The sequence below is a fragment of the Cherax quadricarinatus genome, chromosome 7 (assembly GCF_038502225.1).
Source record: "Cherax quadricarinatus isolate ZL_2023a chromosome 7, ASM3850222v1, whole genome shotgun sequence".
Taxonomy (NCBI): domain Eukaryota; kingdom Metazoa; phylum Arthropoda; class Malacostraca; order Decapoda; family Parastacidae; genus Cherax; species Cherax quadricarinatus.
The window spans coordinates 20,010,202-20,037,055 of record NC_091298.1 but is presented as its reverse complement, the minus strand read 5'-3'; the positions used below and the strand labels follow the sequence as shown (position 1 = coordinate 20,037,055).

Genomic DNA, 26,854 nt, shown 5'->3' with positions numbered 1-26,854 from the left:
ATTCTAAGACACCATGGGTCAAAGGACTAATGTTGCAGACACAGCCTCATCACATGAAGGCAAACACAGAAAATGGACAGCTAACAACATAAACTCCTGTGGAGCCCTAGACAAACAAAGCCTTGGACAGAACAACAAGGGAAGGTTAACCACTGTCCTGTGAACAATCAGATATGCACACTGCACATATGCACAGTTAGCTTTGGGAAGTTAACTCATTAAGACTGGTATAAAAGTGAACGTTGGGAGTCTATTCTTGTTATTGAAAGCAATACTTAGCTTCCTCACACACTTGCAGTTAGCTCAAATCCTCCACCTCAAGCTCCAAGTGCAACACATTAAAGACCATACATAGAAAACCTTGCTTTGATGCCATTTTGTTGGCAATGACTAATCCAACACCTCTGATACTGCTGGTGAAAACATGGCATATTCCACACACCTCCAAAAGATAAGCACAAATTTTATTTTTGATCAAAATTCCTGTTGACTGGTTCATTTCCTTTTAAACAGACAGAAAAGCCTATCTTCCTGGGTCCTTGGGAGACAGGGATTTTTATTAAAAAAAGGAGCTGTTCTAAGGACTTCTTGTAAAGTGATATCATCAGCTTCAGTTTCACTGGCTCATCTTCTCAGTAATCTTGTTTAGTTCTCCTCTTCCCATTGTTTCAACCTGCTTCACTCAGAACTGGTTGCCTCTTTAAGAAATTCGCTGGCATCTCCTCGGCAAATTGGGCAAGTCCGATTAGACTGAAAAACACAATTATGGTTTAAAGTTGACAGGCTTAGAACCTGAGTCTAAAAGATATTTTGCAACAGATATCTAGTATATAACTAACTAAACGTTAAGATAATGGGAAAGCAAACTACTTGTATAAATAATTTTATTTCATGAATTTTAATTTTGAATTAAACATTAACATATGTTAAGTCATCTATCTATATCTACACATAAAAGTGATGATATCTATAATGATTTTAATTAATATGATATGTACATATAACTATCTTCATTCATAGCCTGGAACTATTGACAGATGAATTTACTAGACAATAAAATTAAGATTCTCAGTTAGAAGTGTCTAATGCAAAATAGTATCTGTCAAACACAAACAAGACCTACTATTAAACTTCCTCTAAATTGAAACTTTAAAAGGCCTCAAGGAGCAGACATTTTTAATTACTGTCAAAAACTGGCTGTAACTTTAAAAAACTTTTTAACAAATTACCCATGAAAAACTTGAGTACAACAGTTTACTGTGATTTCTGTGTGATTTTTTAATAAGGAGAAAAACACATATAACTAAGCAGTTGCTTCACTGACTAACTTAAAACAGATAACCACATCAGCCAAAATTCAGTTTGAAGGTCTTGGACTCAAGTTCAATTACTCAGTTATGAAGGAAGATGCTGCTTTGAGTGTGATCATGTGACAACCTATGTTCCCTCTACAGTAAGCTGTGTGCTCTTGCTGCACAGTATCTCAGCAGCCAATTAAAAAGTATAATTATTCAGACTGCATACATTCTCAGTGATGACAACTTTAGTGGAGTTGGAGATGCTTTTATTTTGGACAGATTAAGTAGGGCTGTACATTCATACTAGTTCTTACATACCATTGGGCTATGGTAATTTCACTCTTCAAGAGAGGTGCCTTGATGTTGGTGAAGAGCTCTTGATCTGAGGAAGTGGAGCTGCCTCTCCTCTTCCTCAGATCAAACTTGATTACTTTACATTCTTTAAGCTCTGTATGACACCTATGGATTTAGTGCTTCAAAGAACAGCAAATCCTTGATATAACAGATTTTAAAAGTAATAGGCAAAATGCTCTGGGTAAACTGTACTTTTAATTTTCAATGTTTATCACAGTATAACTATAAATTAAGCTGTATAGCCCTTGTGGCTTAGCGCTTCTTTTTTATTATACTAGTAATAATTATAAATTAAGTGTACAGTACTATATTAGATATACAGTACTTAATTTTTTTTATTATTATTTTTAACTATTCTGAGTCAATGAACACTCGGACAATCTTCCCTATTAGTTCAGTATATTAAGGGTTTACTGTAGTAATAATAATAATATGGTAATTTTAAGTACTGCTTTAATTTTTAAAACATTGTTCCTTCCAGCAACACATCTGCATATTGTTACATTACTTGTGCACATGATAAAATTCATTCTGCATAGAGAAAGAAAGACCAGAGGGAACATTGGTTATAACACACATCACAGCCCCAGCAGCATGCTGTCAAGCAAGTGCTGAGTACATGGATTTCAGAATTTAGACCTAGTAACTAAAGAATGTTGACATCTGTAGACGACTGCATTTTACAAAATAATGGATTTGAATAAAACTTCTACAGCTTCAGGTAAATATCAATCATCTCTGAGCATCACAAGCAGTTTAGGCTGAGACGACTGGGATGCTGCGGTAAAATGCCGGCAGCACAGCAAGAACAGCACTTTCTCCTCATTCTTAATTACATTACATGCAACAGATTAATAAAATTAGTAGAACAAATCATTGCAAGCTGACCAGGCTGCCACAAACTTGATTTACAGAGAGGAAAGGTCACAAGCACACAGTTTAAGGCTGAGTCCTTATAGAGGTATTAATGAATAACATTTCCACACCTGCCTGCAGTGGCTGCTTTTGATTAGTTATTATTCAAAATTGGCACACTTAACTGGATCATACTGACACCCTGATCCCAAAAAAAGGGGCAAATATGAAACATACTTTAATCAAAAGCAGTACCCAAAGGTTATTAGTGAAAATATGTTATTGCACCCTTATGTTAGGGCAAACTTTGTCAAACTAAACTGAGCATTCTTCTACAGTCCCCCATGTATAGACTGTACAATTATCAAACAGGAACTTTGCAATAACGCTAATTTAAGTAGCACTAATCCCCATTAACTTTAAATAGCGTTAAGTAAGGCAAAAAACTTTAGGTTTTAAAATAAATTTCTATAGAGTTACTAGAAAATCTGCAACAAAATTAGGAGAAAATGCTCCTCCTGGGAATTCTGCGTGCTGCTGTGGTGGCTATGCCTATGTTTTATGCTTGAGGAGTATTTTACAGCCAGTTGGTGACAGTCTTGCCTGATGTTGGCCGGATGTCACATATTTCCAGAGCTTTGCAGACATTTGGCAACACTAAATACAACACTGAGAAACCCCCATAATAAAATTAAAAAATTTACATTGCACAGCACAGTGGAAGCAATAAACTGAAGATGGTGCAATCATATCTCAATAAAATATATAAGTTTGCTGCTAAAGACTGAATTGCACAGCAGAAGTGATAATCAGCTGACTAAAGGCTGCATAGTGACCCACACAGTGATCAACACTTAAAATGACCCAAAACGCAAAGCCTGGAAACACCTGACGACCGAACCAGTGTGCAGTGTGACCAAGAGGGACATACCTGCAGGCACCAAAAAGGCCATCATCATGATACTGCAAGCATGCAAGCAGCCAGCAGTGGTATACGGCACAAGGCACGCCACCCTCCTGCTCATGCAAGACACACGCACTGGTTAGCTCGGGGCACAGTCAAGGGTACCAACCGCTCGGCACCGAACACAGTCACGGGTACCAACTGCGCGGCACCAACCACAGTGAAGGGACTCAACTGCATGGTACTGACCACAGTCTAGGTTACCAACAGCATGGTATCAGCCAGTCAGAAGACACAGCCAGGAAATATTATGGAGTATAAGACCAACAGATGGAAAGTCATATGCAGGGATAACTGTTGCCAAGTACAGGATGCAAGAGTTACTAAGATAACAAAAGACAGTTGCTTTCAAAACAGTGATCAAAAAGACTCAGCCTCTGTATAAAGCAGAACAAAATACATACACCATTTTGAAGCAAGATGTCAATGCTACCTTAACCATATGTATCATGTCCACAATAATTACACAACCTGCATATGAACTCACAAATTCTGGGGTTTCAACTTCACAGTATTTCCAGGTATGTACTGACTGTGCAATACCAACAAGCTGCAAACCCAGTGCAGAAGCCAGGTATTACAAAAAGTAGGGAAGAGTAACACTAGAGATGAGTAAAAGGCTCTATACATTGACATACACATAAGGTATGCAAAGCTAGTTATTTGTGGCACTCAATATTTTTTTTAAATATAATTTAAACAGGTTATCTTAAACTCAAAAAAGACTTCTTTACACATTTAATATCAGTAAGTTATCTTAAAAAGAAATAATATGAAATACTTAAAAATGTAATACAACTTGTTTAATTTTTTTTTTTTTTTATAAAGACCATCTCTGAACAAGAAGCAGTTAAGAATATTACTGATCACAGAGAAGAAAAAAATAATGTTCAATAAGTTTTGTTTTTTTTCACTGCCTGTATCTTACTCATCTCTTAAGGGTAATCAGAGCTCTAGAGGTCATACTACGTTGCAATGCTCAGCAAGTATACAGCATTTTGAAATTTGCAATTTATGTCTTTTTTTTTTTTTACATGTATTATGGAAGCACCATACCATATTGAGGCATAGATCAGGAAAAGCTGTGCACTTGGGAACTTGTAATATAGTCTGTGACTGAGCAATTGCAAAATATGTTCATCAGAGAAAATAACCTCTAAAATACAAGGCTTTTGCACTAAGCTTTTGGGAGAAGCTCAGAGCTCTTTGTGATCTCAATGCTGATTATCCTGTGCTCTAAAAAAGCTCAAAAAAGGGAAGGAGCTGCACATTTTTACATGATAGCTGCTCATCACAAAAAGCTCTGGATGTGTTAAAATCCAAAAATACAAACAGGAGGAAAAAGGGGTGTAAAGGCAAGAAACTGGCTACGGACGACTCTAAAGCCCAACAGTTACTTGAAGGCTTGTTGTTGTTGTTGTTGTTGATGTTGCTGTTGCACTTTGTTAATTACAGGCTCCTTTCTACATATGTTATTTAGTAACTATGTTCTGGTTGTGGAGAAAATCCATAGATACTTATTCAAACTTGGAAAAATCTTTAATTAATAAAAATTACTCTCCATGAACCAAGTATCATATTTACTGTTTTAACAAGTAAATGAGCCCTTTAAGTTTAGAATATCTACAAAAAATGCAAAAATATGGTCTACAAATATCTAGGATGTACACATAGCATACACAAAAGTGCATAAATATGTACATAAACCCCCTTCTCCCATCAAGCTTTAGGAACCTCAAAGTGACTGCTGGGTGTGCTGTAGTGACAGTTTTGGTCTATATGATGAAAAAATAAGGGCACCAGATTTATGAATTCCACGAAGAAACTGCCCACAATTAACAAGAATGCATTTATCGCAATTTCTAGAGCTATAAAAATTAATCAAATGCAGGACTGAAAATAATTTTAATACTTGCAATGCATGAATACATTCAAAAATCAGAAAAGATATCATAATATTAGGACATGTGTCTTCAGGTATTCTTCATTACAAATGTCATGTGATCAACAGTTCTCAAAAATATATTGTTTCTAGAGAGTACATATTGTGGGTGTTATGAATATAAACATGAACTTCACAGAAACAAAACAAAACTCTTGAAGCATTGATCATATAACATAACTATGAACCTATTAGATGTATATACACTACATAAAGATGATATATATAGCCTAGCAGTGTTAACTACGCCTCACTCTCGGGAGACGAGACCCAGGCAACAGTCACACGAGGCAATAAAACACGTAACCTGTTCACAAGTCCCCATTAAATCCCGGCATGAGCTGAAATCTGTGACACCATCGGCCAAGCTCGTCCACAAGAATTAAAAAGATTGGGTAAGGAGAATAAAGTTGGCTTTGCTGTAGGGCTCGTGCCAGCCGAGGCAAGTTTGAGGCTGATAACTAATTCTACGTCTCTCAGCTAAGTGGAAGCTGCAAATTATGTGCTTGAAGGCAAATGACAATGGTCTTTTTTTTGGAAAACAAATGCTCCTGCTGAGAAACATTGACCTTGATAGCAGATTCAGGTATGCCTCAGCTGAGACGCTACCTAAAATAGAGCCTTCATTATCGATATTAAAAACAGGACTCATTCATATAAAGTAAATTAGGATTCTTCCACATGATTGATCCATTTGAAGAGTATCAGGTGATAAGAAGGATCAGGCTATTATTGATATATAGGCTGGTCCATATAAGGGCTTATATAGACTGGTTTAAGATCAAGAGTGACTGGTCTGAGCTGGTTTGAGAGCATTCGGGTGATGGACTTTGATGAAGAGCAGCTGGAGGGAGAGGAGACAAATGTGATATCTGCCACTGAGATGAAGGAGTCCACTTGACTTAAGAGGACAAAATGGCAATGGTACTGGTATGTCACAGCAGCCTTCATGCACACTTTCGCCTCTAATAAGAAATAAGAGAAGCAATACTGTTAGTGGGTGAGGGCTAGTATACGATACAACGTGGTCAATACACTGGGAAAATTGCACTGTGAAAAACCCATGCTTGCTACCTGATTGTCCCAGAATCATAAATCTATTATCTGGTGTCTAAGCGAGCACACACAATCATCTTGAGAATAATCACCTTAAAGTAATAAAGGAATATGTTAAAATACATGAAAATATTGTACACTGCTCTACACATGATCTATCAAAGCCTGCTGACTGGACATAATATGGTAGTAGGAAAGACATATAGAGTCGTCATAAGGTGAGAGAAAGGAATAAACAGTCAAAAATTAAATATCTACTCTGTAAGACATTAATAGCAAATCCCACTTTCAGTAACTTGTACCCAATGTAAGCTTTAAAAATCATGCAACTGATTTTTGTGGTGCCCATAAAAAATAAAACAGGGATCTTGGTGTTTAGATGACACAAGCGCTACTTGGGAGACAAAGGTTCTGAAACACTGTTACTCTAGTATGTTGATATTTTCACCAACCCAAATCATCTAGCCAAATACAGACCCCGAGACAACCAAGACCCCTAGTGCATGACCAAAACATTGCTGCAAGATAGCAACTTACCTTGAGCCACTTATCAACACACTTGGTATGAAACTCATGCAGACATGGTAAAACACGTAACATCTGCCGGAGTTCGAAATCGCACATGCATATTACACATGTTGTCTGTTTAGTGTCGGACTTCTCCCCAGTATACCTGTAAATCACATCTCAAGTACTATTGGTGCCAAAATGTTCACAAGCTTATTAATAAATCATAGCATCATGTCATTATAAACCTCTAATACGCAATATGGTAATGCCAAAACCTTGTTTCTAATTCCGTAATTTTCAGCAGCATTACTACTTCCTATAAACATTTGTCAGTATGTATGTCTATAGTTCAAATGAAACTTAATTCATCACACAATTCATGGAACTACTTAACCTTTACCTTGATTTGTGCTGAGCCTGTATAATTCAACAAATTTATCTTTCCTACTAATCTATAGTGATTAGAAATTAATATGTGATGAAAGTAAATCGCCATTATCTATCCAAAATCTTCTTACCTATAGGACGGGAGCTGGTCAATCACGGTCTTCATAAGGCCTCTAGGTTTAGCCTCGCCTAGTCTCTCTGCCAGATGTAGTAGGGCCTCATAATTCTCTGTGTCTGGAGCTTCTGCAGGCACTGGGTCAACCACGCTGTATTGGTGTAGCGATGGATGTGACAACATTGCCCTGGAAATGCATGGTATTTCATAAAGAAAAAAATGATCAAATTAGCTACAATCAACTGGAAGGATCTGGGTGTTTCCCTAAAACTATTTAAGTTTCAGATATTTTGTAACATAAATGTATTCTATGTTGTACTTTAAGACTTTAAATACATCTGTCTTAAAAAGATACAAAATAACTCACAAGAAATGTAAGAGAATGCCAGGGTATGTAGCTGCTGCTGCAACAGTACTATGTAGAGGAGGAGGTGGAGGAGGTGGAGGGGCTGCTGGAGGCATGGTGTTTCCTCGCCAGCTTGAACTACTACGTCTCGTGCCTCCCAAACTGCTACCACTGCTACCCCTTGGTCCTCGCATACGACCTAGCACATGACCTTGGCCTGGGCCACGATACAGCCCCCGTCCTAGCATATCAACACTGGCACCTCGTGCACTGCTACCACTTCCACTGCTTGCCTGTGAGTTAAAATTTATTTAATCTGAAAAAATTTTTGCACTATGCACTGCTATTATCCAAAATTACATTAAATTATGTATAAATCTATAGATTACAATTATTACAAAAGGCTTCATATTTACTTACGTGTAAATGATGAAGTTGATGAAGGTGAGTATGAGCAGGAAAAGGTGTAACCAAAGGAGGCGTGGGTTGCTGGTGAGTGTGGTGGTGATGCTGTGGAGGCAGCTGAGGAGCTACACTAACTCCCAGACTTTGTGGTGCTGCAGACAGCTGCCCAGGGACAGCTGTGAGGTGGGTTGGGACGGCCTGTGGGGGAGCCACTCCCATGGGTGCCTGGCCATACAGGGAAGTGTGGGTGTGTGGAGGCTGAGGAGTTGCAGCCATCAACTGGGGTGGGCCAGCAGGAGTCAGAAGAGGGCCAGTGGAATGATGACCAGGAGGTACCATGGGAGCATAGTGATGCTGAGGACCAAGGCATCCCCCATTCATCTGAAAATATTAACAAGTACCTATACATACTGAGTATAAAGATATTCTCACAAATCATTTCCAAGGAGGGCACCATTGAACATCAAGATGATTTGGATAAGTAGATGATGTGATAAAAAATGAGTCAGATGTAGTTCAGTGTTGAGAAATGTGACATCCTTCACAAAGAAACTAGCACTTATAATCTAACCTAGATAATATTAAACTTTATCAAACCAAATCCCCCCCAAACAGAAATAAAGAATCAAAAGGTCTGGCTACCAGAAACTGAAAGCCAAGGCAATAATGTATCAACATTTGCAATAAAGCTAATACATGTATATTTCTTGATTTCAAATAAAAGTCCCAAGGTTATAAATTTATTTATACATCACTGGAAAAAGACCTCTTTTACATTGTTTAGCACTTATGATTATAATAAAAATAATAATTTTACATTATGTAGTATGGTTCTGATTACCATATACTGTAACAGGATACATATATAGAGAAGGATTACAAAAGTAATTTCCTGATATCAAAAATCTCTTACATGAAAATTAGTTAAAAGCAATGAATGAAATATACTTGTGGAATATCTGTGAGGTGACTGGTTTTGAAGGTTCTTTTAACCTTGTAGCCTGGCCTGAGGCCAGGCTTTCTTGTTGCCAGGTCAACTGTGCTGCTGCTGCTGGCAGCCTACCCTCCCATATGGCCATTACAGCCTGGCTGATTCAAGAATTGGCAAGGTAATAGTCAAGTTTTCTCTAGAAAACTTCTACCATTGTTCCAGCAATATTTCTAATCCAATATCTGCTGGTACTGTAGTACCAATAGGATGAAGACTTGGGCTACAAATGTTAACACCGTTCTCCAACTGTATCTGTGACACCCCTGCTTTGAAATTTATCTGTTTTACACTTTCTCTCATCTCTCTCACTCCAGAAAGTTATGGCAGTGTGCAGATTTGGGACCTAGCCCTCCTCAAATATCTTCCGTGTGCTGTAAATATTATTAAGTATCTCATTCTGCTGAAAATATCCAAGACAGAACTTGCAGCAATAAATTTAAGTTGGAAAACTAAGTTCTACAGGGGAAATATAAAAGCACAGGTCTTTCAATAGTAAGAACTTAGAATAGCTCTGAAAGGAGGTTGCACAAGCACACAAATAAGAATGGGTGGGAGTTTCTAGTACCAGCCTAATGTGGGCTAGTAAGATTTTTCAATGTAGAAAAAACTCCATGGGGACTTTAAATTATCTTAATACAAGAAAGTGAATAAAGTATAACAAGATCAGAAAACACAAATGATGAAACCAAAGAAATTTAGGAAGTATCACAGATGTGAGACTTTTGCACTCTCTCCATTGTTCATTAACTGGCAGCTGAAATGAGGAAGCATGGCTCTCAGTCATAGCCAGTCAAGCTCTGGCAGTCAGAATCTAAAACCAGACCCTAGTAGTTGTGCTTGTGTATCAACCACTGGATACAACCTCCCATCAGTTAAAGAAGCAGTTACTGTAGCTTGATAACCTATCAAACCCATCTATAAATATCCTGCTCCTTTAATTTGAGGTATCTTAATTATTAAACCTCTGCTGAGCCATCCAGACTGGAAAATACACATTATCCTGGACTTAGTGTGAGACATAACAATGTTAAAAACTGTAATCTCAGACCAAAATATAAAAGAGGTACAGACCTGCATACACAGTGGCCTGGGACAGAAACACAATCATGAGGGTGATTTCAACAGATTTAGCTTCAGTATGAACAACAACTTGGAGCAAGTAAATCAGGAAGTTAGCAAGATACTCTGGAATGATAACATGGCCACCCAAGATCTAAAGCAGTTCTGGTGCTTGAAGCACCTCCCAGACACATACCTATACATCAAAAGAGAAGATGCAAACTCGAGAGAGGGGGGCACTCCATCTACAGGTGAAGATCATGGATAATAGAGCTCCTCAAAGGCAGCAGACTCTCTTAATTGAAATATTGTAATATAACAGAATTTTCAGTAAATCTGACACCCCCTTTCCCTATTAGTTCATATTATCAGACTGACTGTACTTCAAACATTTGTCTGATGAATTCAAAATGAAGGGCATGTAATATAAGAGAGGCTTGGGGACATGATTAATGAACAAAGGAAAGGGTGCATTAGTGACTATAATGCCTGCAGTGCTTATTTTTGAGTAAAATTGGCCAAATTATTAACTTCTGTGCACTTATAGGGTTCTTTTGATAGATGAATGTATAGTTTCTTGTGCTCAGTTGATAGAAGGCATACTAGTGAAACAGCTAAGAACTGGGTCACTAAAATAGGTCTTAAATTTGACGAAATCACTTATGCACAAATTGTACCCAGATCGTCAATTCTGTACCCGTGTAATTCCAAAAGGTTTCCATCATTTTTTTTTTTCTTTTGCTATCATTACCCTCCGAGTAGGAACGTGGCATCCATCGGAGGGGGTGTGAGAGAGAGAGAGAGAGACCCAGTAGTGAGTGATCTGGCAGAAGGCATAGTCACTTGTCAACCCCTCGGCTACGTTGGATCGTCTGACCACAAGGCTGTTTTTACCACACTTAAGATCCCAACAGAACGAGGTGAGGAGTCCACACGCACAACCTGGCTATGGGAAAGAGGTAATTGGCCAGCCCTTTGCTCTGAGCTCGCCACCACCGACTGGAATGCTCTTCTCCAGGGGGATGTTGACAACCAAGTGAAAGCCTTCACTGGACACATCCTTAATCTGCAACAAGAACACATTCCTCACCGGCAATATGTGACAAAGCCTACAGATCAGCCTTGGTTTGGCTTTCGTTGTAGAGAGGCTGCTACTGCTAAGTACAAAGCATGGCGAAGGTATAAGAGACATCCTACCACCTATAACAGGAACTTGCACATGCAAGCCTGTAGGCATATGGGTGATGTTCAAAAGTGGGCCATTGCTAAATGGGAGTTGGACACTAAAAGAAAGTTAGCATCAGGTAGGGTAGGCTCCAAAACCTGGTGGTCCCTGGTCAAGGACAGACAAGGTTATCTGCCTGATGAACTTATTCCACCTCTAAATCGACAGGATGGGACCACCTCTACTAGTAGTCAAGAGAAAGCGGACCTCTTTGCTAAACACTTTGCTACCAAAATGCAAGTTCCTGATCCAGCAAGGGACCCTCCTTGGCTAGCTGCAAGAACTGTGTCAAAACTGTCAGGGGTGACAATAAGGCAGGAGGAGGTGCATTTCCTTCTTAAATCACTTGACCAAGAAAAGGCTGTGGGCCCAGACAAGTTGAGCCCAAGATTGTTGAGAAGATGTGCAGACCAGCTAGCAGCACCTCTAACTCGCATCTTTCAGCACTCCCTAGTACAGTGTAAATGGCCCTCTCCATGGAAAGAGGCAAATGTAGTCCCTGTTCACAAAAAGAAGAGCAGAGCAGAAATCAGCAACTACAGACCAGTGTCACTCCTGTCAATCACTGGTAAGATCCTTGAGACAATAATCTCAAGACAAATGACAGATTTTTTTGACTACCACTCACTACTTTGTGATCGTCAATATGGCTTCAGGAAAGGTTACTCTGCTGCTGATCTGTTGTTAAACCTCTCCACTAAGTGGCACCAGTCACTGGATGAATCCAAAGTCAGCTGTGTGGTAGCACTGGACATTGCTGGCGCTTTCGACCGGGTGTGGCACCAGGGCCTCTTAGCAAAACTTCAAGCACTGGGAATTGCAGGCTCTACGCTATGTCTCCTCAGTGATTACCTTCATGGTAGATCTCTAAGTGTAGTCCTCAATGGAACGGAATCAGCAAGGCATCCTATTGGGGCAAGCGTTCCACAAGGAAGTGTGCTGGGTCCACTGTTATGGAATGTCTACTTCAACGACCTTCTTCATCTCATCCCAGAATCACATGCATATGCAGACGACTGTACACTGACATTCACTTATCCAAGAGAAGAAATGCCAGCTGCTCTAAGCTACATCAATCACCAGCTGAGAGCTATATCAGCTTGGGGAAATAGATGGCAAGTAACATTTGCACCTGAGAAAACGCAAATGATGATCGTCTCTAGGCACCATGATGGTAATGCTGGTGCAGTAGTAAGGATGAATGGGAGGATGTTGGCACCTGGAGAAGAAGTTGATATCCTTGGGGTGAAATTTGACTCCAAACTAACCATGAAGAACCATGTTGTAAATCTTGCAAACAAGGCAGCCAGGAAGCTTACAGCACTTCGCCGTATCTCGCATCTGCTTGACAGTAGGGGTTGCAAGATCCTGTACGAGGCACAAGTACGCTCACACCTTGAGTATGCTCCACTTTCTTGGTTTGCCTGTCCCCCCTCTCATCTGCGACTGCTTGACAGAGTAGAGAACAGAGCAAGACGTCTCATCTCTCGCCTGGACCCATCCTGGATAGATCTGTCATTTCAGCAGAGCCTTCAACATAGGAGGGATGTGGGTGGCCTTACTGTTATGTACAAGGCCAATATTGTCAAAATACCACACTTGGATCCACTTCGAGGACAGCGTGAAACAAGCTTTTATGCCACAAGACGGGCAGAAAGCAGCAACTTCACTCTGGCTGTACCCTTCTCCAGAACATCACTCCATCTGAGATCATACATACCCAGGATGACTCGAGTATGGAACACATTCGTACAGCATAATGATGTCAACGAGATAACGTCAGTTGATCAAATGAAAATGCTGGCCCACAGATGGCTCCAACTTCATCCTGTTCCCTACTTGTATGTCTCATAACAATAAAAATGCTTTCAAATGAGCTGATGTAGGTAACAGCTCTTAGCTTGCCAATAAAGTTAGGAATCCTTAACCTGTAAATAGCTGTCAATAAAGCTAGGGATCCTTAACCTTGTCAAACCCTGTGTGAAAAAAAAAAAAAGAGAGAGAGAGAGAGAGAGAGAGAGAGAGAGAGAGAGAGAGAGAGAGAGATAGAGAGAGAGAGAGAGAGAGAGAGAGAGAGACAGACAGACAGAGAGAGACAGAGAGAGAGACAGAGAGAGAGACAGAGAGAGAGACAGAGAGACAGAGACAGAGAGACAGAGACAGAGAGACAGAGACAGAGACAGAGAGACAGAGACAGAGACAGAGACAGAGACAGAGAGACAGAGAGAGACAGAGAGAGAGAGACAGAGAGAGAGAGACAGAGACAGAGACAGAGACAGAGAGAGACAGAGACAGAGACAGAGAGACAGAGACAGAGAGAGACAGAGACAGAGACAGAGACAGAGACAGAGAGACAGAGACAGAGACAGAGACAGAGAGACAGAGACAGAGATAGGACATCAGGAGGACCAGTATTGGAAGAAAAAGGAACTTGACAGACAGGACCACCTGTTTAGAGACCTGTTCTCAGAACAAACCAGCAGGATCTCTGAATTGGTGAACACTCTCACATGTCACCCACCCAGCTACTCATATCCCAGCACAGCAGGTGGTATTGTGCCTTATACAAGACCACAGACCTACATCCCTGCAGCTGCCTCAGTACCCTACCTCTCTCAAGGGCAGGCACCTTACATGCCCTACACACCCACCACCTCAAGCTGACCACATCATGAGGAGCCAGTCTATCAGCATCTTGTTGGTCAACATTAGAGGTTCCATTAATAATGTTGGAGAGCTCACACATAGTTTTGTGAACACTCGACGTCCCGACATGATAGCTGTTGTTGAAACATTCTTGGATGACAGGACTCCAGAAAATTTTCCATGAATTGCTGGCTACACCTCATGGATGAGAAGAGACAGGCAAGGGCAAGGAGGAGGTGTTGCTGTGTGCTTCTCTAAAAGTGTTCATGCCCAGCACATTGATGTTGCCACCCCTACACATCTTGAAATGATGTTCTTCAAGCTCTGCATAAACACTAGTACCTCTGTACTAGCATGTGCAACGTACAGACCTCAGTGGCAACATGCAGACCCCATCAACTTCCTAATGGAAAATACTGACTCTCTTCTGCTACAACACAACTGTCAACATATCATAATTGTTGGTGACCTCAACCAACACCTTATACAGAGGGACCTTGGTGACCTTCTTGCAGTATTTGACATGAGAAACTTTGTTGATTTCCCTACTCACATCTCTGGCTCCTCCCTTGACCCAGTAGTGAGTGATCTAGCAGAAGGCATAGTCACTTGTCAACCCCTCGGCTATGTTGGATCGTCTGACCAAAAGGCTGTTTTTACGACACTTAAGATCCCAACAGAATGAGGTGAGGAGTCCACACGCAAAACCTGGCTATCGGAAAGAGGTAATTGGCCAGCCCTTTGCTCTGAGCTTGCCACCACCGATTGGAATGCTCTTCTCCAAGGGGATGTTGACAACCAAGTGAAAGCCTTCACTGGACACATCCTTAATCTGCAACAAGAACACATTCCTCACTGGCAATATGTGACAAAGCCTACAGATCAGCCTTGGTTTGGCTTTCATTGTAGAAAGGCTGCTACTGCTAAGTACAAAGCATGGCGAAGGTATAAGAGACATCCTAACACCTATAACAGGAACTTGCACAGGCAAGCCTGTAGGCATATGGGTGACGTTCAAAAGTGGGCCATTGCTAAATGGGAGGTGGACACTAAAAGAAAGCTAGCATCAGGTAGGGTAGGCTCCAAAACCTGGTGGTCCCTGGTCAAGGACAGACAAGGTTATCTGCCTGATGAACTCATTCCACCTCTAAATCAACAGGATGGGACCACCTCTACTAGTAGTTAAGAGAAAGCGGACCTCTTTGCTGAACACTTTGCTACCAAAATGCAAGTTCCTGATCCAGCAAGGGACCCTCCTTGGCTTGCTGCAAGAACTGTGTCAAAACTGTCAGTGGTGACAATAAGGCAGGAGGAGGTGCATTTCCTTCTTAAATCGCTTGACCAAGAAAGGCTGTGGGCCCAGACAAGTTGAGCCCAAGATTGCTGAGAAGATGTGCAGACCAGCTAGCACCACCTCTAACTCACATCTTTCAGCACTGCCTAGTACAGTGTAAATGGCCCTCTCTGTGGAAAGAGGCAAATGTAGTCCCTGTTCACAAAAAGAAGAGCAGAGCAGAAATCAGCAACTACAGACCAGTGTCACTCCTGTCAATCACTGGTAAGATCCTTGAGACAATAATCTCAAGACAAATGACAGAGTTTTTTGACTACCACTCACTACTTTGTGATCGTCAATATGGCTTCAGGAAAGGTTACTCTGCTGCTGATCTGTTGTTAAACCTCTCCACTAAGTGGCACCAGTCACTGGATGAATCCAAAGTCAGCTGTGTGTTAGCACTGGACATTGCTGGCGCTTTCGACCGGGTGTGGCACCAGGGCATCTTAGCAAAACTTCAAGCACTGGGAATTGCAGGCTCTACGTTATGTCTCCTCAGTGATTGCCTTCATGGTAGATCTCTAAGTGTAGTTCTCAATGGAATGGAATCAGAAAGACATCCTATTGGGCAAGTGTTCCACAAGGAAGCATGCTGGGACCATTGTTATGGAATGTCTACTTCAACGACCTTCTTCATCTCATCCCAGAATCACATGCATATGCAGATGACTGTACACTGACATTCACTTATCCAAGAGAAGAAATGCCAGCTGCTCTAAGCTACATCAATCACCAGCTAAGAGCTATATCAGCTTGGGGAAATAGATGGCAAGTAACATTTGCACCTGAGAAAATGCAAATGATGATCGTCTCTAGGCACCATGATGGTAATGCTGGTGCAGTAGTAAGGATGAATGGGAGGGTGTTGGCACCTGGAGAAGAAGTTGATATCCTTGGGGTGAAATTTGACTCCAAACTAACCATGAAGAACCATGTTGTAAATCTTGCAAACAAGGCAGCCAGGAAGCTTACAGCACTTCGCCGTATCTCACATCTGCTTGACAGTAGGGGTTGCAAGATTCTGTACGAGGCACAAGTACGTCACACCTTGAGTATGCTCCACTTTCTTTGTTTGCCTGTCCCCCTCTCATCTGCGACTGCTTGACAGAGTAGAGAACAGAGCAAAATGTCTCATCTCTCGCCTGGACCAATCCTGAATAGATCTGTCATTTCAGTAGAGCCTTCAACACAGGAGGGATGTGGGTGACCTTACCGTTATGTACAAGGCCAATATTGTCAAAGTACCACACTTGGATCCACTTCGAGGACAGCGTGAAGCAAGTTGCTATACCACAAGATGGGCAGAGAGCAGCAACTTTACTCTGGCTATACCCTTCTCCAGAACATCACTTCATCTGAGATCATTTATTCCCAGGATGACTTGAGTCTGGAACACATTCGTACAGCATTATGATGTCAATGAGATAAAGTCAGTTGATCAAATGAAAATGCTGGCCCAGAGATGGCTCCAACTTTATCCTGTTCCCTACTTGTATGTTTCATAACAATAAAAATGCTTTCAAATGAGGTGATGTAGGTAACAGCTCTTAGCTTGTCAATAAAGTTAGGAATCCTTAACCTATAAATAGCTTGTCAACAAAGCTAGGGATCCTTAACCTAACCTTGTCAAACCCTGCGTAAAAAAAAAAAAGAGAGAGAGAGAAAGAGAGAGACAGAGACACAGACAGACAGTGAGACAGACAGATAGAGACAGAGACAGAGTTGTAGAGAGTCTGCTACTGATAAGTACAAGGCTTGGTGAAGGTATGACACATCCCACAACCTATAACAGGAACCTGCACAGGCAAGCCTGTAGGCATATGGGTAAGTTCAAAAGTGGGCCATCTGTAAATAGGAGGCAGACACAAAAAGAAAGCTGGCATCAGGTAGAGTGGGCTCGAAAACCTAGTGGTCCTTGGTCAAGGACAGCCAAAGTTATCTACCTGATGAACTTAATCCACCTCTAAATCAACAGGATGGGACCACCTCTGCTAGTAATCAGGAGAAAGCTGACCTCTTTGCCGAACACTACGCTGCCAATAAGCAAGTTCCACATCCAGCAAGAGACTCTCCTTGGCTAGTTGCAAGAACTGTATCAAAGCTGTCAGTGGTGACAATAGGGCAGGAGGAGGTGCACTGTCTCCTTAAATCACTGGGCCAAGAAAAGGATGTGGGCCCAAGACTGGTGAGTTGATGTGCAGACCAGCTAGCAGCACTTCTTAACTTGCATCTTTTGGCACTGCCTAATACAGTGTAAATAGCTTTCTCTGTGGAAAGAGGCAAATGTAGTCCCTGTTCACACAAAAAAAAGAGCAGAGCAGAAATCAGCAACTACAGACCAGTGTCACTCCTGTCAATCACTGGCAAGATCCTTGAGACAATAGTCTCAAGACAAATGACAGTTTCTTGACTACAGTCAATATGGCTTCAGAAAAGGTTACTCTGCTGATGATCTGTTGTTAAAGCTCTCCACTAAGTGGCACCAGTCGCTGGATGAATCCAAAGTCAGCTGTGTGGTAGCACTGGACATTGCTGGTGCTATCAAGTGAGCATGGCACCAGGGCCTCTTGGAAAAACTGTAAGTACTGGGACTTGCAGTCTCTACACTATGTCTCCTCAGTGATTACCTTCATGGTAGATCTCTCAGTGTAGTTCTCAACAGGACAGTCAGCAAGATATCCTATTGGGGCAAGTGTTCCACAGGAAAGCATGCTGGGGCCATTGTTATGGTATGTATGTATGTAGGGGTCAAGTCATAGCTCCTGGCCCCGCCTCTTCACTGGCCGCTACTGGGTCACTCTCCTTGCACCACGAGCTTTATCATACCTCGTCTTAAAACTATGTATGCTTTCTGCCTCCACTACATCACTTGCCAGATTATTCCACTTCCTGACAACTCTATGACTAAAGAAATAGTTCCTAATATCTCTTTGACTCATCTGAGTCTTCAACTTCCAGTTGTGACTCCTTGTTTCAGTGTCCCATCTCTAGACCATCCTGTCTCTGTCTGCCTTGTCAATTCCTTGCAGTATTTTGTGTGTTGTTATCATGTCTCACCTAATCCTCCTGTCCTCCAGTGTCATCAGGCTGATTTCCCTTAACCTTTCTTCATAGGACATTCCCCTTAGCTCTGGACCTAGCCTTGTTGTAAACCTTTGCATTTTCTCTTAATTTCTTGGCAAGCTTGACTAGGTGTGGTTGGTTTCCAAACTGGTGCTGTATACTCCAGTATGGGCCTGACATACACGGTGTACAGAGTCTTGAACGATTCCTTACTGAGGTATAGGAATGCTATTCTCAGGTTTCCTAGTCACCCATATGCTGCAGCAGTTATCTGGTTGATGTGTGCCTCAGGAGATGTGCTCCGGATTATACTCACCCCGAGATCCTTTTCCATGAGTGAGGTTTGCAGTCTTTGGCCACCTAGCCTATACTCTGCCTGTGGTCTTCTCTGCCCTTTCCCAATCTTCATGACTTTGCATTTGGCGGGGTTAAATTCGAGGAGCCAGTTGCTGGACCAAGCTTCCAGCCTGTCCAGGTCTCTCTGTAGTCCTGCCTGATCCTCATCTGATTTAATTCTCCTCATTAACTTCATGGGAGATGTTAAGTGAATGTATAGGAGCCTTTGAACCAAGTGAGAGAGTAATTGTGGTAGGGGATCTGAATGCTAAAGTAGGAGAAACTTTTAGAGAGAGTGTGGTAGGTAACTTTGGGGTGCCAGGTGTAAATGATAATGGGAGCCCTTTGATTGAACTTTGTATAGAAAGGGGTTTAGTTATAGGTAATACATATTTTAAGAAAAAGAGGATAATTAAGTATACAAGATATGATGTAGGGTGAAATGACAGTAGTTTGTTGGATTATGTATTGGTAGATAAAAGACTGTTGAGTAGACTTCAGGATGTACATGTTTATAGAGGGGCCACAGATATATCAGATCACTTTCTAGTTGTAGCTACACTGAGAGTAAAAGGTAGATGGGATACAAGGAGAATAGAAGCATCAGGGAAGAGAGAGGTGAAGGTTTATGAGGAGGCAGTTAGGGTAAGATATAAACAGCTATTGGAGGATAGATGGGCTAATGAGAGCATAGGCAATGGGGTCGAAGAGGTATGGGGTAGGTTTAAAAATGTAGTGTTAGAGTGTTCAGCAGAAGTTTGTGCTTACAGGAAAGTGGGTGCGGGAGGGAAGAGGAGCGATTGGTGGAATGATGATGTAAAGAGAGTAGTAAGGGAGAAAAAGTTAGCATATGAGAAGTTTTTACAAAGTAGAAGCGATGCAAGGAGGGAAGAGTATATGGAGAAAAAGAGAGAGGTTAAGAGAGTGGTGAAGCAATGTAAAAAGACAGCAAATGAGAGAGTGGGTGAGATGTTATCAACAAATTTTGTTGAAAATAAGAAAAAGTTTTGGAGTGAGATTAAGTTAAGGAAGCCTAGAGAACAAATGGATTTGTCAGTTAAAAATAGGAGAGGAGAGTTATTAAATGTTAGAAGTATTGGGAAGATGGAGGGAATATTTTGAGGAATTGTTAAATGTTGATGAAGATAGGGGAGCTGTGATTTCGTGTATAGGGCAAGGAGGAATAACATCTTGTAGGAGTGAGGAAGAGCCAGCCGGGATTGATGGGATAAAGATAGAAATGTTAAAGGCAGGTGGGGATATAGTTTTGGAGTGGTTGGTGCAATTATTTAATAAATGTATGGAAGAGGGTAAGGTACCTAGGGATTGGCAGAGAGCATGCATAGTTCCTTTGCATAAACGCAAAGGGGACAAAAGAGAGTGCAAAAATTATAGGGGGATAAGTCTGTTGAGTATACCTGGTAAAGTGTTTGGTAGAGTTATTATTGAAAGAATTAAGAGTAAGACGGAGAATAGGATAGCAGATGAACAAGGAGGCTTTAGGAAAGGTAGGGGGTGTGTGGACCAGGTGTTTACAGTGAAACATATAAGTGAACAATATTTAGATAAGGCTAAAGAGGTCTTTGTGGCATTTATGGATTTGGAAAAGGCGTATGACAGGGTGGATACGGGGGCAATGTGGCAGATGTTGCAGGTGTATGGTGTAGGAGGTAGGCTACTGAAAGCAGTGAAGAGTTTTTATGAGGATAGTGAGGCTCAAGTTAGACTATGTAGGAAAGAGGGAAATTATTTCCCAGTAAAAGTAGGCCTTAGACAAGGATGTGTGATGTCACCATGGTTGTTTAATATATTTATAGATGGGGTTGTAAGAGAAGTAAATGCGAGGGTCTTGGCAAGAGGCGTGGAGTTAAAAGATAAAGAATCACACATAAAGTGGGAGTTGTCACAGTTGCTCTTTGCTGATGACACTGTGCTCTTGGGAGATTCTGAAGAGAAGTTGCAGAGATTGGTGGATGAATTTGGTAGGGTGTGCAATAGAAGAAAATTAAAAGTGAATATAGGAAAGAGTAAGGTTATGAGGATAACAAAAAGATTAGGTGATGAAAGATTGGATATCAGATTGGAGGGAGAGAGTATGGAGGAGGTGAATGTATTCAGATATTTGGGAGTAGACATGTCAGCGGATGGGTCTATGAAAGATGAGGTGAATCATAGAACTGATGAGGGGAAAAGCGTGAGTGGTGCACTTAGGAGTCTGTGGAGACAAAGAACTTTGTCCTTGGAGGCAAAGAGGGGAATGTATGAGAGTATAGTTTTACCAACGCTCTTATATGGGTGTGAAGCATGGGTGATGAATGTTGCAGCGAGGAGAAGGCTGGAGGCAGTGGAGATGTCATGTCTGAGGGCAATGTGTGGTGTGAATATAATGCAGAGAATTCATAGTTTGGAAGTTAGGAGGTGCGGGATTACAAAAACTGTTGTCCAGAGGGCTGAGGAAGGGTTGTTGAGGTGGTTTGGACATGTAGAGAGAATGGAGCAAAACAGAGTGACTTCAAGAGTGTATCAGTCTGTAGTGGAAGGAAGGCGGGGTAGGGGTCGGCCTAGGAAAGGTTGGAGGAAGGGTGTAAAGGAGGTTTTGTGTGCGAGGGGCTTGGACTTCCAGCAGGCATGCGTGAGCGTGTTTGATAGGAGTGAATGGAGACAAATGGTTTTTAATACTTGACATGCTGTTGGAGTGTGAGCACAGTAACATATATGACATTTATCAAGGGGTTCAGGGAAACCGGCAGGCCGGACTTGAGTCCTGGAGATGGGAAGTACAGTGCCTGCACTCTGAAGGAAGGGTGTTAATGTTGCAGTTTAAAAACTGTAGTGTAAAGCACCCTTCAGGCAAGACAGTGATGGAGTGAATGATGGTGAAAGTTTTTCTTTTTCGGGCCACCCTGCCTTGGTGGGAATCGGCCAGTGTGATAATAATAAAATAAAAAAAAATTCATATCATCTACAAACAGAGACACTTCTGAGCCTATCCCTTCCATCACGTCATTCACATATACCAAAAACAGCAATGGTCCTAGGACTGACCCTTGTGGAACCCTGCTCATCACAGGTGCCCAATATGATACTTCGTCACATACCATGACTTGTTTCCTCCCTGTCAGGTATTCTTTGATACATTACAGTGCCCTTCCTGTTATACATGCCTGATCCTCTAGCTTTTGCACTAATCTCTTGCGAGGAACTGTGTCAAAGGCCATCTTACAGTCCAAGAAAATGCAACCTACCTACCCCTCTCTCTCATGTTTTACTTATGTTACCTTGTCATAAAACTCCAGTAGGCTTGTGACATAGAATTTGCCTTCCATGAATCCATGCTGGTTGTCATTTAAAAGCTTGTTCTGTTCTAGGTGTTCCACCACTCTCCTCCTGATAATCTTCTCCATGACTTTGCATACTATACACGTCAGTGACACTGGTCTATACTTTGGTGCCTCGTGTCTGTCTCTCCTTTCTTAACCCTTTCAGGGTCCAGAGGCAAAATTTCAAAGTGTGCACTAACCCTTTGACTGTTTCAGTCATATATATACATCTTATGAGCCACTGTGTTTGATGTATATATACTAATAAATTCTAGCGGCTTCAAATCAAGCAGGAGAAAGCTGGTAGGCCCACATGTGAGAGAATGGGTCTGTGTGGTCAGTGTGCACCACATAAAAAAATCCTGCAGCAAGCAGTGCATAATGAGAAAAAAACTCCGACCATTTTTTAAATTAAAACGCCAACTTTGTGGTCTATTTTCGTAAAGTATTTATGGTTGTATTCTCACTTTCTTGGTCTCATTTGATAGAATGGAGAACATATTATAGAAATAGAGGTGATTTTGATGGGTTTTACTAGGAAAAGAACCTTGAAATGGAGCTCAAATTTGGGGAAATGTTTGATTTTTGCCAATGTTCAAAAGTAAACAAATGATGTCATTATCCATTAAATGCCCAACTAGCCATTCTAATATGCAGTCATGAATGGGATGACATTATTTATACAATTATTACATTATTGCAGTAGTCTGCATAACAGTAAATCTTCTATTTTTTGTTTGAATAAAAATTCAAAATAGAAAGCAAGAGTAATATCAGAGGGGCCTGGAGACATGACTGATGAACAAAGAAAATATTATTTTTGAGCCAGGGATGTCTGCATTGTTCATTCTGGACCCTATTTTGAAATTGGCATATTTTTTAATTTCCTTGAAATTGGCCAAATTGCCAATTTCTGACCATTTTATTGGGTAGCTGAAATCAGTAAATGTGCGGTTTCTTTTACTCAATCGATAGAACAAATGGAGTTCTAAAGAAATAGTTATGAGGTTGGTCAACTGGAACAAGGGAATTAACCGAAATTAGGGCTCAAAGTGGGGGAAATCGCCGATTCATTAACCCTTTGACTGTCGAAGGGCCAAATCCTGAAGTGTCTCCTGGTGTCGCAAAATATTCGAAAAAAAAAAAAATTATTTTTTCTTATGAAAATGTTAAGATTATTTTTCTGATTGTTTTAGTCCCAAAAAAAAAATTTTCCCATCAGTACTTACCGAGATATAGAGTCCTGAAGTTTGCTGAAATTGATCTGCTGGCGGCAACAGCGGCGACTGCCGCTCACCCGGTAAACTTTTATTTACTTGTATTCGATGGTTTCTTGTTTTTTTCACTATTTTATTTTTTCACATAACTTTTGTGGCCTGTGAGACCAAATTATTGTGCAATGTTCAAATATACACTCGTTGAATGTAACACAATTATAGCAAAAACACTCGTATCATTATAATGTTGCTAAAACTTGTTTACACAAACAAACAATGTAAACAAATGTTTATTACGATTGCTTTATAATATATATACATATGTACAATCACTGGACACTTTATTAGAAGTGCTGCAGCTTGTGGAATTCTTTGAAACATGGGTATAAGCACAATGGTGTCTTACACTCCTCACACATAAAACGAGTGTCTCTGCGTTTTTGTGGGCGTTTTGTGGTATGTCCACAGACAAAACACCTCTTCTGAGCATTTTTCTTGGCAGTAGTAGCAGGCAGTGGTATGGGGTAGTGATCACCAGGCCTCAGACGAGAGGACATGTGTTGATAATTTCGTGGGCGCTGGTCTATTGCAGGTGTTGTTTCTTGGTACTTGAATATTATTTGTCTGATGACTGACAAACAAAATTCACCATATTTGGGTTTGTTCTTGGTCTTCAACTTATACATATTATAAGCATTCAGCATGGAAATGTCAAGAAGATGGAAAAACAGTTTTATGTACCACTTATAACTCTTGCGAACACAGTCAGCAAACCCAATCTGCATGTCACATTTGTCCACTAAGTGCATATTGAGGTTGTAATCCATCACAGCTGCAGGTTTTACAATAGGTTCATTGGTCTCTCTATTCTGCTTATGCCACCGAAATGCCATGATGTCATTGGCAGCAAACACCTGCACTTCACCTCTACGACTGCCAGCTTCGAACCTAGGCATATGTTTACGATTTCTACGCACTGTGCCACACACATCTGTCATGTTCACTCGCAAGAAATCACTGAGTATAGGGCTTGTGTACCAGTTGTCAGTATATAAAATATGCCCCTTACCAAGATATGGCTCCATCATTGTTCTAACCACATCACCAGAGATACCCAGAAACTTCCTGGTATCTTCCATTGTTTTACCGCCAGTGTACACAATTATATCCAAAACCAGACCAGTTTTGCAATCACACAGAACAAATAACTTTATACCAAAGCGTTTCCTCTTGCTTGGTATATACTGCTTGAATGAGAGCCTTCCTTTGAACAAAATCAAAGACTCGTCAATAACAAGCTTCCTGAAGGGATAAAAATACATACAGCACTTTTGTTTCAGGTACATAAACACACGTCTGATCTTATATAACCTGTCGCTTCTGTCAGGCCTGGTTTTGTCTGAAAAGTGTAACATACGTAACAGTAACACAAATCTATTCACTGGTATAATGTCACTGAAAGCAGGGGTTGAAATCAGGCGGTCTGTCGCCCAGTATGTGTTGACACTATGCTTATACACATGTGGCATAAGCATTATTGTGGCAAAGAACAGATACATCTCTGCCACAGTTGTGTCCTTCCACTGGTGTAGGCGTGATCTTGGTGAAAGCATAGTGTTTGCCATGGTGTACTCATAGTATGTATTGCTTTCCCTGACAATAATGTCCATCAGGGGTTCATCGAAGAACAACTGAAAGCATTCCAGTTCAGTGGGATTGTTCCCAAGTGTACATGATGGCTGTATTCCACTTTGTCCTTCATCAAAGTCATGGGGATTGGGAACAAACTCGTCATCTTGATGCCAATCCCAGATGCGGTCAGCTGGTGCGTTCTGGATATTGTAATGTCGTTGTGGTTGTGCAGGTTGTGGTTGTGGTTGTGAGTGTGTGGGGTCGGCCGAGGCGGGTTGTAGTTGTGCAGAGTCAGCAGCGCGGGCACTAGCGTGGCCCGCTGCTGGTGTCACATGACTCATGGCACCGTTACTATCACCACCACCGCCTGCTGCCTCACTCACATCATTTATACCCATCGTAACAATATCGTCATCTTCACTATCAGGACATGGTGTAGGGCCACGGGATGTGCTCCGAGATGTACTCCTTCCTCTTGGAAGAGCATATGGCACACTACCAGACCGCATGCGACGTCGTATATACTGCCACTTCACTGGGGAATATTCACCCTCACTGTCACAACTAGAAGTGCTTTCAATAACCTTGAAATCACTATCACTATCACTTGCACTGCTCACATCTGAGTCTTGTACACGGGCAAATAGTTTCCTCTTTCGTCCTGGTACAGGTGAATATGAACGAGCCGGCCCAGCACCAGAGGTGGATGGTTGTGGGTCATCTGGGTTTTCATCACTAATTATGTTATCCTGGGTAATTTTCTCGGTCACACCCGCTTCAAAACCAGGGAATTCACTTTCACTGACACTATCATCACTGTTCGAGCTATCACTTGGGAACAAAGACCTCCAATCCGCCGAGGAGTGAGGAACTTCTTACCGCGAGGCATGGTGAAAATGGACTACCAAGATGGCGTTCCCACAATGCACCGCTGAGTCCCAGATTTTTTTCACAGGGTGCACACCGACCACTGAGACCCATTCTCTCTCGTGTAGGCCTACCAGCCCTCTCCCGCTTGATTTGAAGCCGCTAGAATTTATGCGTATAGATACGTCAAACACGGTATCTCCCATGACGTACATATACGACCGCGACAGTCAAAGGGTTAATATCGCTTAGGTCGCTAACTTCGCAAGAGCATAATTCCGTAAGTTTTCCATCAAATTTCGTACTTTTGGTGTCATTACCACCGGGAAAGTATTCTCTATCATTTCATATGAATTTTTTTTTTTTTAAATGTTTGCGACACCAGGAGACACCTCAGGATTTGGGGATGCAACAGTCAAGGGGTTAAGCAATAATATATCACGACAATGCACTACAATTACATATTCACTTTTATTTTGCAAGATCTGGAGGTCTAAAAAAAAGTTGTTTGACTTTTTAGGGACTCCCAGGAACGTTACCCTATTTTTCCCCTAAGTTCTTCAGTTTGTCTAACACAGTGTTTTCAGGAACGTAACTACCATGTTAACCCTTTGACTGTCGCGGCCGTATATATACATCTTACTAGGTACCGTGTTTGACGTATATATACTCATAAATTCTAGCGGCTTCAAATCAAGCAGGAGAAAGCTGGTAGGCCCACATGTGAGAGAATGGGTCTGTGTGGTCAGTGTGCACCATATAAAAAAAATCCTGGAGCACGCAGTGCATAATGAGAAAAAAAAAAACTCCGACCTTTTTTTTAATTAAAATGCCGACTTTGTGGTCTATTTTCGTATAGTATTTATGGTTGTATTCTCGTTTTCTTGGTCTCATTTGATAGAATGGAAAACATATTATAGAAATAGAGGT

The 26,854-nt window shown here is 41.3% G+C and overlaps 1 protein-coding gene across 1 annotated transcript in view; it reads right to left on the bottom strand.

Moving 5' to 3' along the window:
• Positions 1–757: 757 nt before the first annotated feature.
• Positions 758–26,854, bottom strand: part of LOC128686828 (RING finger protein 44) — a 43,295-nt gene continuing 17,198 nt past the window's right edge. Inside the window, 6 exon segments of the mRNA XM_070082353.1 lie at positions 758–3,361; positions 3,363–3,524; positions 7,007–7,142; positions 7,498–7,668; positions 7,849–8,120; positions 8,248–8,613. Of these exon segments, the coding sequence (XP_069938454.1) occupies positions 3,317–3,361; positions 3,363–3,524; positions 7,007–7,142; positions 7,498–7,668; positions 7,849–8,120; positions 8,248–8,613 (1,152 nt within the window). The 3' untranslated portion in view covers positions 758–3,316.